The sequence below is a fragment of the Eleutherodactylus coqui genome, chromosome 3 (assembly GCF_035609145.1).
Source record: "Eleutherodactylus coqui strain aEleCoq1 chromosome 3, aEleCoq1.hap1, whole genome shotgun sequence".
NCBI classification, from domain to species: Eukaryota; Metazoa; Chordata; class Amphibia; order Anura; family Eleutherodactylidae; genus Eleutherodactylus; species Eleutherodactylus coqui.
Window position 1 is genome coordinate 131,288,109 of NC_089839.1, and position 12,714 is coordinate 131,300,822.

General features: G+C 42.6%; 1 protein-coding gene across 12 annotated transcripts in view; it reads left to right on the plus strand.

Moving 5' to 3' along the window:
- The window catches only part of ARID1B (AT-rich interaction domain 1B), a 490,608-nt gene that overhangs the window by 378,104 nt on the left and 99,790 nt on the right, over positions 1-12,714 (plus strand). For all 12 annotated transcript variants that reach the window (XM_066596068.1, XM_066596069.1, XM_066596077.1 and 9 more), the window contains one exon: positions 6,593-6,726. In XM_066596068.1, coding sequence (XP_066452165.1) covers positions 6,593-6,726 — 134 coding nt within the window. The remainder of the gene's footprint in view (positions 1-6,592; positions 6,727-12,714) is intronic.

Sequence of the window (12,714 nt, forward strand, 5' to 3'; positions counted from 1 at the left end):
GTGGGGGGGATTGGTTCTGGGGTGATTAAACTCTAGACTTTTAGAGTAGTGTATTGTTAGCATACGTTATGTGCTGCATCAAGATAATGGATAGTATCCTGAGCATCTGCCTGTAGCATCCTTCTTTGTAGTCGTCGTTCATAATTAAGACTAATGGACATATGTATATGCTGCATACAGTTTAGGAACACTAGCCTGAGCAGGTACCTGAAGCATCCTTCTCTGTAGTCGTCATCTACTCCCTATAGTGACAGATTTATGTATGCGCTGCATATAACTTGCGGATACTAGCCTGAGCATCTACCTGAAACATCTGTTGTGTGTGATCACCACCTACACTCTAGTTATCAAATTGGTTGACATGTGAGAATATCCATGACTCATTAGGTTCCTGAAGAATTGTTAAGTAAAATAGAAACGCGTCAAGCCTGTGTATCTAGAACCCGTGAATCTATGATTAACTTAGTCTGGAATCTATGTTTCAGGGTTGTTTTTTTCCAGAAAGATATATTTTTTCCAAAGTGTGTGGTTTCTTGTAGAGTAAGTTACCAACTTGACAGAAATCTATCTAAATTAGGAGTATAATAGTAACTTAAAAATATATTGGGAGTTCAGTAGTGACTTAAAATATATTGTAGGGTGTACCTACCTGCTTCTATCTATGGATGCACCCTCCTACATGGTGATGAAATTAGTTACCTACTCTGATTAGGAAGGGAACCTTTTGATTATTTTTCTCTTGGTATCTGTTCTTAGCCCTGTTCCTCTTTTTAAACTGAGTCAAGTGTGTTGGCATCCAACATACCTGTCTCTTCCCTTACAATAGATGCGGTCAGACTGCTCCCATACATGTTGGCCAATCCACACTAAATTGGTGGGTTTAGCTGATATCAGTTTAATTTCTATGTCCAGTTTAAGTTGGTCACTACTTAAAAAAGCTAACTTTGACTAGCACATGAAGTATAACAGACCTCCATGCCCTGTGGATGTGAATCTCCTCTGTCTCATAAGGTTCAAAAACATCAAAAGTCTCCAGCTACATGACATCTGAAAGATACATAATGCACTAAATGTCCACCATCCTGATAATCTATGGAACATGGGGATATCTGTAGTTTATTACAAGCGTAGGGACATAGCTAGGCTTTCTACGTGAACCCATTATGAATAATTAGAATTGGGATTCAGTTTATTCCTTTTTTATGTTTTTAATACCACCGATTCCCTTTCCTGCAGCTGGATCTGAACTATTTGTTTTAGGTGTAGTTAATCTTCAATAATGTTTAATTTCCTTTTTTCACACCATGAACAAAATGAATCAGTAATGTGTCCTTAACTGTGTATGAAAAATACAAAAACGCCCTTCTGCAGTCGTCAGATCTCTGCTGTAGGGTCCTTCTACACGGAACCATTCCAAAAAATGTTCGATCATGTGAAAGGCCAAAGAATTCAGCAATGAATGATAATTTGTTCGCTTCCCGTTGGTTCATTTTTTGTAGGCATAAAAATCATTGTTAGCTCGTTTGCAACTTGTTACATTTAAATAGCAATTGTTCAGTCACTGATGGAGTGCCCCGAACCATCTAGCCAACGAAAAATGTAAATTATCTGTAAATGGAAGCTGGCTGTGTTTTAAAACAAATGACTGCCATCGCTGGATTGGCAAACAATTTCTCGCTGCATGTAAAAGAACCCAAATAATATTGGGAGTCTATGAAAGTACACAGACAGGACCTTGATGAGAAAATGGACCATTTAGTAAGCAAATTATGTTTTTCTACCTCGGACTCAAATTGATACAATTATGTGAAATGACATAAAAAACAACTGCTTGAAAGAATGCTTTTATATGATCAGAATGATACTTGAGTCGCTGATTCTAGATGGGTGGTGATTCTAAATCACACCCCTAGAAGGATGTGTTAATATGGCATTTTTCCAGTCAGACATATCCAATGTAAATCTGCCACATAATCCATGACAGAAATCCAAAGCTGAGTCTCTCATTTCTGCTGCGGATTTCCACTTATAGCTGCCACTAACCTGCATGTGGATTAGTCCCATTCAATGGGCTAATCTGCATGTGAATAATATGAGGCGGTTCTGTGTCAAGAAGTTGACATGTTGTTCATTTTTTCTTAATAAATCGGATTCCCAATTAATCCGTTCGGTTACGTATATTATAGGAATTCTGCATAGAAACTCCCATAGCCATGGCTTGGAGTGCAGCCTTTTGTTTAGGGCATGATTTTGATGTCACCATATTTCTCTATATTCCTATTTTATACAAACAAGTTTAGTGAAACCTTTACAATGCACATTTTTTTCCTTTTATACTAAAAAGTAATCCACTGTGCAATAGGAGTCCCTCCTGTTCGCTTGTTACAAGCCTTATATGTGGGATGACATTGTACACAGGCTGACTTATATCAAAGAACGCCTTTCGCTTCTCAACTACATGAAGCATATTGTGCATCTTGCACTCAGTAAAGAAGAGGGATGATTCCCTATTCAGGTGATCTGCATTAGTCATCTTTTACACACCGTAAAAAAGGTTAAATTGAAACCAAGCTATTTGATTTTTGTTGTTTGGATCCAGTGCTTAGTAACTGTTATATAATATGTGCACTCTCCTACTGGAACAATATAAACACCAAAACACCTTATAGTTGAACAAGATATTGAACCATTATTATAGCACCACGTACATTTCAGGCATAATATTTTTGACATGCTAGAAAAAAATCTTTAGCACCAATAGCATTTTTTTCTGTTATGAACATAACATATGTGTACTAATACATAAATCACAATGCAGATTAATGCAATTTGTAGTACATTTATTCATATGGAAAAGAATATACACACATTTGTTCAAGTGAATCGGGATGACCTGCAATACCAGAGCTGCAGTTTTTGCAAAAATGCAAGTGTTTTTTCTGATCTGATCTGAACCTTTTGAGGCTGCTACAAATATATTTTTATTGCAGTGTGTGTTGTGTTGGGTTTTTTTTTGCACTTGAGGTTTTCTTTTCTCCTACAAAAACCCAAATTGATCTAACAAGAAATAAGTAAAAAGCAAAGCTTTAGTTAAGAAAGAAAAGCATTTATACTCCTACCTGTGTCATTCCTATTGGGAATGAGATGCAAATGGGATGACTATGCACCCCAACTGCAACATAGATAATCCTGTGGTTCACACCTGTTGTAGGAGACCTGTCTATTTGAAGGCTACTCAATTAGGATCTGTAGGCCCTTTGTGGGATTTATATGGCTATATCCTATTAAGCTTCCCATGGGAGACTTTTGTGCCCTTTGCTGTTATTGCAACCTTCTGTTGCTGTGCTCCGTTTTAGCATAGAACAAGGAAATTGTATCATATGCTGGACACCAACAACCTCTGTAGCCTGAACCAATGGGGTATGTCACAGACTATTTGACGTCAGGCACTGTAACTAAACTGTAGGTCACTGCTCTGCCCTAACACAGCTGAGATAGACCGCCTGCACACGCCGTGTCGGATCCCCTGCGAGAAATCTCACAGCGGGACCCGACCCGCGCGCTGCAGGGACTCGCCTTCTCCCGTGGCTACGGCTCTCTGATGTGCTACCGGCTCTCTACCGGCCAGCCGGCGCATGCAAAGAGCGGAGCCGGCGGCCCGGGAGTGACATTTCTGTGCGGGCCTCTGCAAGACTCGCACAGAAATAGAGCAAGCCGTGATTTGTTTTCCGCATGTGATTTCACGCGGACAAATCGCGGCCGTCTGCCTAGGATTGCAGAATTTCCGCCCGTGTGCAGGGGGCCATAAAAAGTAGTCAAGGAGCAAGATCTGAGGCAAAATAAATAGGTCATCATCCCCTGTAGGTACTGACTAACGCATCAAATTTGAACTCCTAATTGGAGGGTCGCTTTAAGATCCAATAATGAAGAAATAAAAATCTAAGCAAGTTTTATTATACAGATTTTCTCTCAATCCGTACCCATAAACAGCTGATTTGCTAAATCAAAGAGAAATTCATTGGTGTTATTTTTTTTTCTTCTAAATTAGTTGCACTATAAATTTCGAAACACATTTTACTGTTCTCGATGCGTTGTTTTGACAGGTACTCCAAACATTTCTTGTTGTATCGCCATTTGTTAAACGTTATGTGACAGCTGCTGAACCTTTTATAGCAATAGTGATTAACACCTTCTATCAATCTGACTCCAGGGACAGTGTTTTGACTTTAATACTTTCACATTATACCTACGCATTTCTGTAACTATTAAGAGAGAAATACAGATATAGCCATAGTACAGTCTTGTTTTGTGTAATTGATGAGAGAACACTTCATTACACATACAGTAATACTATGATTAGCTGTTAATAAATATACACTACTGGTCAAAAGTTTTAAAACACGTCAATTTTTCCAGTTATTTTTTTACTCCGTTCAAGTCCAGCAAATAACGTGAAATAGTTCAAAAGTAATTAAAAACATAAAAGTATTATGAAATTTTAATCAGAAACTAAATAGTCTGAATTTATGATTTTAACCAAAGTACTTTTTTCAGGGAACACATCAAGGACATCTACTGTGCAGCACAGAAAGCAAATTATGGTTTGAAATTGGATGCAAACTATTCCTACATGAGTCTCAACTTTTGTAGATTGCTTTCAAACCCTCTGATTCTATATAACCAGTGGTGGAACAAACAGCATTACAACACCCTCTAGGATTTGGACCGTTTTCCTCTTCAGAACGCAGCACATTGCTATCATAATGGCAAGAATAAGGCAAATAACTAAAGACAGACAGATATTTATAAGCCTTAGAACTGTATTTCTGTACTACAGAGAAATTGCCAAAGTGGCGGTTGTACAGTTTCCTATACCATCAAAGGACACCTGGAAACTGAAAGGAAGAAGTCTGGCAGACCAAAGGCCGCTACAAAATCAGATGACAAGTTTTTGAGAGTCAACAATTTGCATCATCGGCACCTATCAGCACAAAATCTTCAAGCACAGCTTAATGCAGCAAAAATAAATAAGTGTCCATTTCAGCTGTGAAGAGAAGACTTCTATCTGCAAGTCTGCCAAGTATCCTTAAGAAAGCTACTGCTTAGATTGCAAAATAAAAAAAAATACTTGCCTGGACCAAGCAGTACCTCCAGTGGACTACTGAGGAGTGGAAGAAGGTCTTATCTACTGATTAATCAAAATTTGACATCTTTGGTACATCACGCAGTGTTTTTGTACACAGTCAAGTAGCTGAAAGGTTGGTCCCCTAGTGTGTGACACCAACTGTCAAACATGGAGGAGGAATTGTGTTGGTCTCTTTGCTGGGTCTAAAGTTAAAGGGGTTGTCTCGTGAAATCAAGTGGGGGTATACACTTCTGTATGGCCATATTAATGCACTTTGTAATATACATCGTGCATTAATTATGAGCCATACAGAAGTTATTCACTTACCTGCTCCGTTGCTAGCGTCCCCGTCGCCATGGATCCGTCTAAATTCGCTGTCTTCTGGCGTTTTTAGACGCGCTTGTGCAGTCCGGTCTTCTCCCTGGTGAATGGGGCCGCTCGTGCCGGAGAACTGGTCCTCGTAGCTCCGCCCCATCACGTGTGTCGATTCCAGCCAATCAGGAGGCTGGAATCGGCAATGGACCGCACAGAGCCCACGGTGCACCATGGGAGAAGACCTGCGGTGCATCGTGGGTGAAGATCCCGGCGGCCATCTTGGTAAAGGAAGAAAGAAGTCGCCGCAGCGCGGGGATTCGGGTAAGTAATAAACTTTTTTTTTTTTTACCCATCCCTTGGGTTTGTCTCACGCCGAACGGGGGGCCTATTGAATAAAAAAAAAAAACGTTTCGGCGTGAGACAACCCCTTTAACAACTTGCACAGTGTGACTAACAGACTGGGCAGAAAGGGCTACCACAGCATTTTGATACACCATGCAATGCTTTCTGGTGTACATCTAGTCGGTCAGGTGGTTGCTATTACAGCAAGAAAATGTTACAAAACACCCTTCTAGATTATGTCAGAACTACTTCAGGAGACAAGAAGAAGCCGGTAGGCTGCAAAGAATGGAATGACTTGCACAATCTCCAGACTTAAACACCATGGAGCTTGTTTGGGATAAACTGGACAAAAAGGTGAAAGCAAAGTAACCTACAAGTACAGCACACTTGTGGAAATTTCTGCAACAGTGTTTGAAGAAATGTCTAAACAATATCTGAATGTAGTTTTATGGAAAGAATGTCTCGATGGTGTAAAGCTGTTATATCAGCTGGAGGGTGCGAATGGGAAGAGTCAAAAATCTAGATTTAATTGGGTGAAGGTTAATTCATTATTTTTATTTATTTTAACTTGTTTATTTGCTCTCTGCTTTCATTTCAGAGTATATTTGAGACAAACTGTGTAAATATGAATAAAAACTGGAAAAATTGAGGAGTTCTAAAACATTTTTGACTGGTAATGTAGGTTAAATGGATTTGCTATACACGATGTAGGGTTGCATATAAAATATCTGTTATGCCACAAACATTAACTTTTTTTTTTTTTTTTAAATCACTAGTAAACATTTTTATATATTTTTCATGTTTATACAGGCAAAGTGGCTTTCCTGGCATGAATCAAAGTGGAATTATGGGAACAAATTCTTCATACAATCAGTCCATGAATAACAACGCCGGCATGATGAACCCACAAGTGGCCCCATATAACATGATGAACAGCTCAGCAGGTAACGAACAATAGTTGTTACTTATGCATACTCCTGTCATAAGCCTACAACTTGGCTTGCAACATGGTGTATGCTTGACTTTTCCTGTCTGTAATTACCACTACAATTAAGATGCATGCATATTCTTGCCATTGCTATGTATATGTTATATACCTTAGCTGCCTCTGTGGATTTCCTTTTTTAATTTTGTCATCAATTACTGTAGCTTGCTTGATAAGATGGTGGTTTCAGGAGAACCAACACATTGCAGCTTTGAAATAAGCTACTATTTGGTTTCACGCCATTTTGCGAGTGTGATAGATACATATTTGTGAACTGTAAGCATGGCATTTTAACGCAGTCATTGTGATGTGTAGCTTAATCTTTTCATTTGTTAATGAGAGCATCACTGGATCGTGCCATAGTTTTCCTATAAAAAGTAGGCTGCTAAGTAGGAAACTAATTCAGTCTCTGGCTTAATTATTTAACTTGCAGAATTATAGATGGTGATTGAATTTGATTGGATGGGGCACATGTCCATGTTCGCACTTTCCCCTACATATGCTAATTGTCTAAACCAGTTCTATAGAGAAACACTTAAGAAGTAAGCTTGTGTTAATTCAAGTGTAAAGGTGGATTCACATCTGGCCTAATTTTACACAACAGATTTTGTCATAGTGAATCCACTATGGAATTGTGTAGATTTCTCCCTTTACATATTTTTGATTTTGCAGCAAATTCAGAGAAATTTCAGGTGTAAAATTATGTTACAAGTCCAGCTATGCCGACTGTTCCCACGTGATATTCACAATTGTGAACATTTGAGCTCGAGATCAAAAGCTCCAGTCTGCAAACTTCCAATCGCAACTCATAAGAACTGTTACGTCCGCTCAGCGCCACTCCTCAAAACAGATGCAAGCGTGTCCATTTAAAACCCGCAAACACACTTATTAGCACTTGCAAACTACACCTCTCCAGTCAAGATGGAAGAACCCCTGTCCCTTACTAATCAAGGAAAGTGGGGCACCCCTGGCTAAAAGCAGGGTGATTGTTCTGATAAGGACAGATCGACTGTCTTCATCTAGTGACCTGGCTATCCCTGACTAGGAACCTGGAGAGGTGCACTAAACACAAACCGGGCACGACACTGTTCACACACTGAACACAGAACAGGACTGCACATAAAGCATGTGTCTGGCCACCTGCACAGACATACAAAACAAGTCACTGTTCACACCAACATACCAGGTTGTGCATACAACATATAACAGGAAACCCCACCCAGAGCTCACATGCATACAGATGGTAAACCATAGCCAGTCCAAGTGTCCTCACACCAGGGGAATAGAAAGTCAGCCACTGTGCTGACATAGGGAACAGTGTCAGGCATCACCCATCTGACACACACACAAGACATAATACGTCTGGAGGCTGCACCTTTCAAAGGGAAGGGACGAGGGGGGGTCTGCATATGATACAGACAAGGACTACAGGTGTCCAGACAGTCTTCAGGAAAGGAGAGAGACACTTCAGACAAGCATGCATCACACCAGCTCTGATTAGGGGTTAACAGTGATACATAAAGCACTAAAATGACCAGCAATCTCTCAAGTTTGCTTGTATTTATCTGTCGCAGACCAGGAGGATTGGCTGGTGGAGAATACCCCTACCTGTGAAGGTGTGCACAAGGAAACCTGTAGAACCACAGGTCCCAGATGCACAACCTTAACAAGAACATATGGTAAGAATGAGTTTAGTCAAATGCCAAGTCCCAACTGCCTGTTATGTCACTTTTGTGTTTCAAGACTCGATGGTGGTGAACTTGCAGTTAATTTTGTTGTTTCTCTCACAGTTGGCCTTGACATCCATTATGTTAATTGTAAGTTAAGGTCAGCCTTCATTTTGGGTCATTAGTAATTTGTTAGCATAGAAGACCACTTAAAGGGGTTGTCTCGCGAAAGCAAGTGGGGTTATACACTTCTGTATGGCCATAATAATGCACTTTGTAATATACATCGTGCATTAAATATGAGCCATACAGAAGTTATTCACTTACCTGCTCCGTTGCTAGCGTCCCCGTCGCCATGGCTCCGTCTAATTTCGGTGTCTTCTTGCTTTTTTAGACGCGCTTGCGCAGATGGGTCTTCTCCCTTCGGCTCGGAAGCAGTGGCGATTTGGCTCCGCCCCCTTTTATGCGTCATCGCGTAGCTCCGCCCCGTCACATGTGCCGATTCCAGCCTCCTGATTGGCTGGAATCGGCACATGTGACGGGGGCGGAGCTACGCGATGACGCGCACAAGGGGGCGGAGCCAAATCGCCGCTGCTTCCGAGCCGAAGGGAGAAGACCCATCTGCGCAAGCGCGTCTAAAAAAGCAAGAAGACACCGAAATTAGACGGAGCCATGGCGACGGGGACGCTAGCAACGGAGCAGGTAAGTGAATAACTTCTGTATGGCTCATATTTAATGCACGATGTATATTACAAAGTGCATTAATATGGCCATACAGAAGTACTTAACCCCACTTGCTTTCGCGAGACAACCCCTTTAAGACTGGTGTCACACAGCAGTAATATGACTGCATTTTAATGTCTGTTATTTAAAGGCGTTGCGCTAAGAAGACAACCCCTATTCTAATGTCCTATTAGAACATATAAACATCAGAGTGGGGTTCCCCGCTCCAGACCCCCTTTATGCCCCAGAACGTTCTGAAAGATATTGAGCTGTCCTTGTATTAAACAACGGCCACACTGTAACATTACATTTCTCGTGTAGTAGAAAGCATTAAACCTTTTCAGCTGTCTGTATAGGCAATCTGTATATTGACAGATGACACTAAACTTCAGTACTGCTCAGAATAGACCACTTTGATGTTTCACTTCTGATCTGATTTAACTGAAGGCAGAATTTGTTTAATTGTTTTGCATTTCAAGTCTTCCTGAACTTAATTGCTTCAATTTCTTTCTGCCTATTCAGCTTGTACGGTACAATTTCTGTTACAAATTCACCAGTTGTTTACTCCCTCTTAATGGTGCCTATACATATAGTGAGTGGTAGTACGTCATGGGGAAGAAACACACTCAGTTTTACTGCAAATTGCCATGATTTTGTAATCTTCTTGGACTAACAGGTTGTACAGATGTGGCACATTAAAAGTTTGCAACTAAGCTATTGCAAAAAAAAAGATAAAAATTAGAGATGAGCGAGCACCAAAATGCTCGGGTGCTCGTTACTCGGGACGAACTTTTCGCGATGCTCGAGCGTTCGTTTCCAGTAACGAACCCCATTGAAGTCAATGGGTGACCCGAGCATTTTTGTATTTCGCCGATGCTCGCTAAGGTTTCCTTGTGTGAAAATCTGGGCAATTCAAGAAAGTGATGGGAACGACACAGCAACGGATAGGGCAGGCGAGGGGCTACATGTTGGGCTGCATCTCAAGTTCACAGGTCCCACTATTAAGCCACAATAGCGGCAAGAGTGGGCCCCCCCCCCTCCCAAAAACTTTTACTTCTGAAAAGCCCTCATTAGCATGGCATACCTTAGCTAAGCACCACACTACCTCCAACAAAGCACAATCACTGCCTGCATGACACTCCACTGCCACTTCTCCTGGGTTACATGCTGCCCAACCGCCCCCCCTCCCCCCCACAGCGCACACCAAAGTGTCCCTGCGCAGCCTTCAGCTGCCCTAATGCCTCACCACCCTCATGTCTATTTAGAAGTGCGTCTGCCATGAGGAGGAACCGCAGGCACACACTGCAGAGGTTGGCACGGCTAGGCAGCGACCCTCTTTAAAAGTGGCGGGGCGATAGCCCACAATGCTGTACAGAAGCAATGAGAAATAGAATCCTGTGCCACCGCCATCAGGAGCTGCACACGTGGGCATAGCAATGGGGAACCTATGTGTCACACACTATTCATTCTGTCAAGGTGTCTCTGCATGCCCCAGTCAGACTGGTAATATGTACCTTAACAGTAACCGCGTTGGTGGTAATGTGGTGGTGACTGCTGACCTAGTAGCGCGGTTTTATTTTGTTGGTTTTCGGAATGTGGCCAGGATTAAGTGGGCCGTGGCGGGGGGATGGTGGGGGGTCTCTCTTGTAGTGTCGGTAAAGGTGAAATTCTTGGACTGCCACCAGACGAACCAATGCAAAGGCATTTGCCAAGAATGTTTGTTTTCCCTGTTGGAGGAGGAGGGGGATGTTTTTGAGGCACTACGTGTCCTCTACACGTGTCCGTGGTTATATGCACCTTAACAGTAACCGCGTTGGTGGTAATGTGGTGGTGACTGCGGACCTAGTAGCGCGGTTTTATTTTGTTGGTTTTCGGAATGTGGCCAGGATTAAGTGGGCCGTGGCGGGGGGATGGTGGGGGGTCTCTCTTGTAGTGTCGGTAAAGGTGAAATTCTTGGACTGCCACCAGACGAACTAATGCAAAGGCATTTGCCAAGAATGTTTGTTTTCCCTGTTGGAGGAGGAGGAGGGGGATGTTTTTGAGGCACTACGTGTCCTCTACACGTGTCCGTGGTTATATGCACCTTTACAGTAACCGCGTTGGTGGGAAATGGCCTCGCCGCCATCATGTCTTTGGGAAGCCTCTGTTTCCACACCCCAGAGACATACCATTAGCAGCGGTATAGGCAGAGCCCAGAATTCATAACATTTCAGCCGTAGCATTAGGACAGGCCCCACTAACATATCACTAGCAGCATTATAGCGGGAGCGCAGTCTTCGTTCCATGTCAGCAATAGTAGCACTCAAGACAGGCCCCACTAACATATCACTAGCAGCATTATAGCGGGAGCGCAGTCTTCGTTCCATGTCAGCAATAGTAGCACTCAAGACAGGCCCCACTAACATATCACTAGCAGCATTATAGCGGGAGCGCAGTCTTCGTTCCATGTCAGCAATAGTAGCACTCAAGACAGGCCCCAGTAACAATTCCGAAGCAGCAGTATAGTGGGAGCGCAGTCTTCGTTCCATTTCAGCAATAGTAGCACTCAAGACAGGCCCCAGTAACAATTCCGAAGCAGCAGTATAGTGGGAGCGCAGTCTTCGTTCCATTTCAGTAGCTGCAGTATAGCCAAGGCCAAGTTACATTTATGTAGCTAAAGTGTAGGCCAACCCCACACACACTTCTGTACCATGAGTGCAGGTGAAGAACATACAAATTGCTATGATTACACTGTAGGTGAGGGCCCCAAAAAATTGGTGTACCAACAGTACTAATGTACCTCAGTAAAAATTGGCCATGCCCAACCAAGATGGCAGGTGAAACCCATTAATTGCTTTGGTTAATGTGGCTTAAAGGGGTTGTCTCGCGAAAGCAAGTGGGGTTAAGCACTTCTGTATGGCCATATTAATGCACTTTGTAATATACATCGTGCATTAAATATGAGCCATACAGAAGTTATTCACTTACCTGCTCCGTTGCTGGCGTCCCCGTTGCCATGGCTCCGTCTAACTTCGGTGTCTTCTTGCTTTTTTAGACGCGCTTGCACAGATCTATCTTCTCCATTCGGCTCGTGTCGGCATCACCGGCATTTTGGCTCCGCCCCCTTGTACGCGTCATCGCGAAGCTCCGCCCCCGTCACATGTGCCGATTCCAGCCAATCAGAGGCTGGAATCGGCACATGTGACGGGGGCGGAGCTTCGCGATGACGCGTACAAGGGGGCGGAGCCAAAATGCCGGTGATGCCGACATGAGCCGAATGGAGAAGATAGATCTGCGCAAGCGCGTCTAAAAAAGCAAGAAGACACCGAAGTTAGACGGAGCCATGGCAACGGGGACGCCAGCAACGGAGCAGGTAAGTGAATAACTTCTGTATGGCTCATATTTAATGCACGATGTATATTACAAAGTGCATTAATATGGCCATACAGAAGTGCTTAACCCCACTTGCTTTCGCGAGACAACCCCTTTAAGTGGTAACTAGGCCTGGAGGCAGCCCAGTTTAACGAAAAATTGGTTCAAGTTAAAGTTTCAACGCTTTTAAGAGCATTGAAACATAT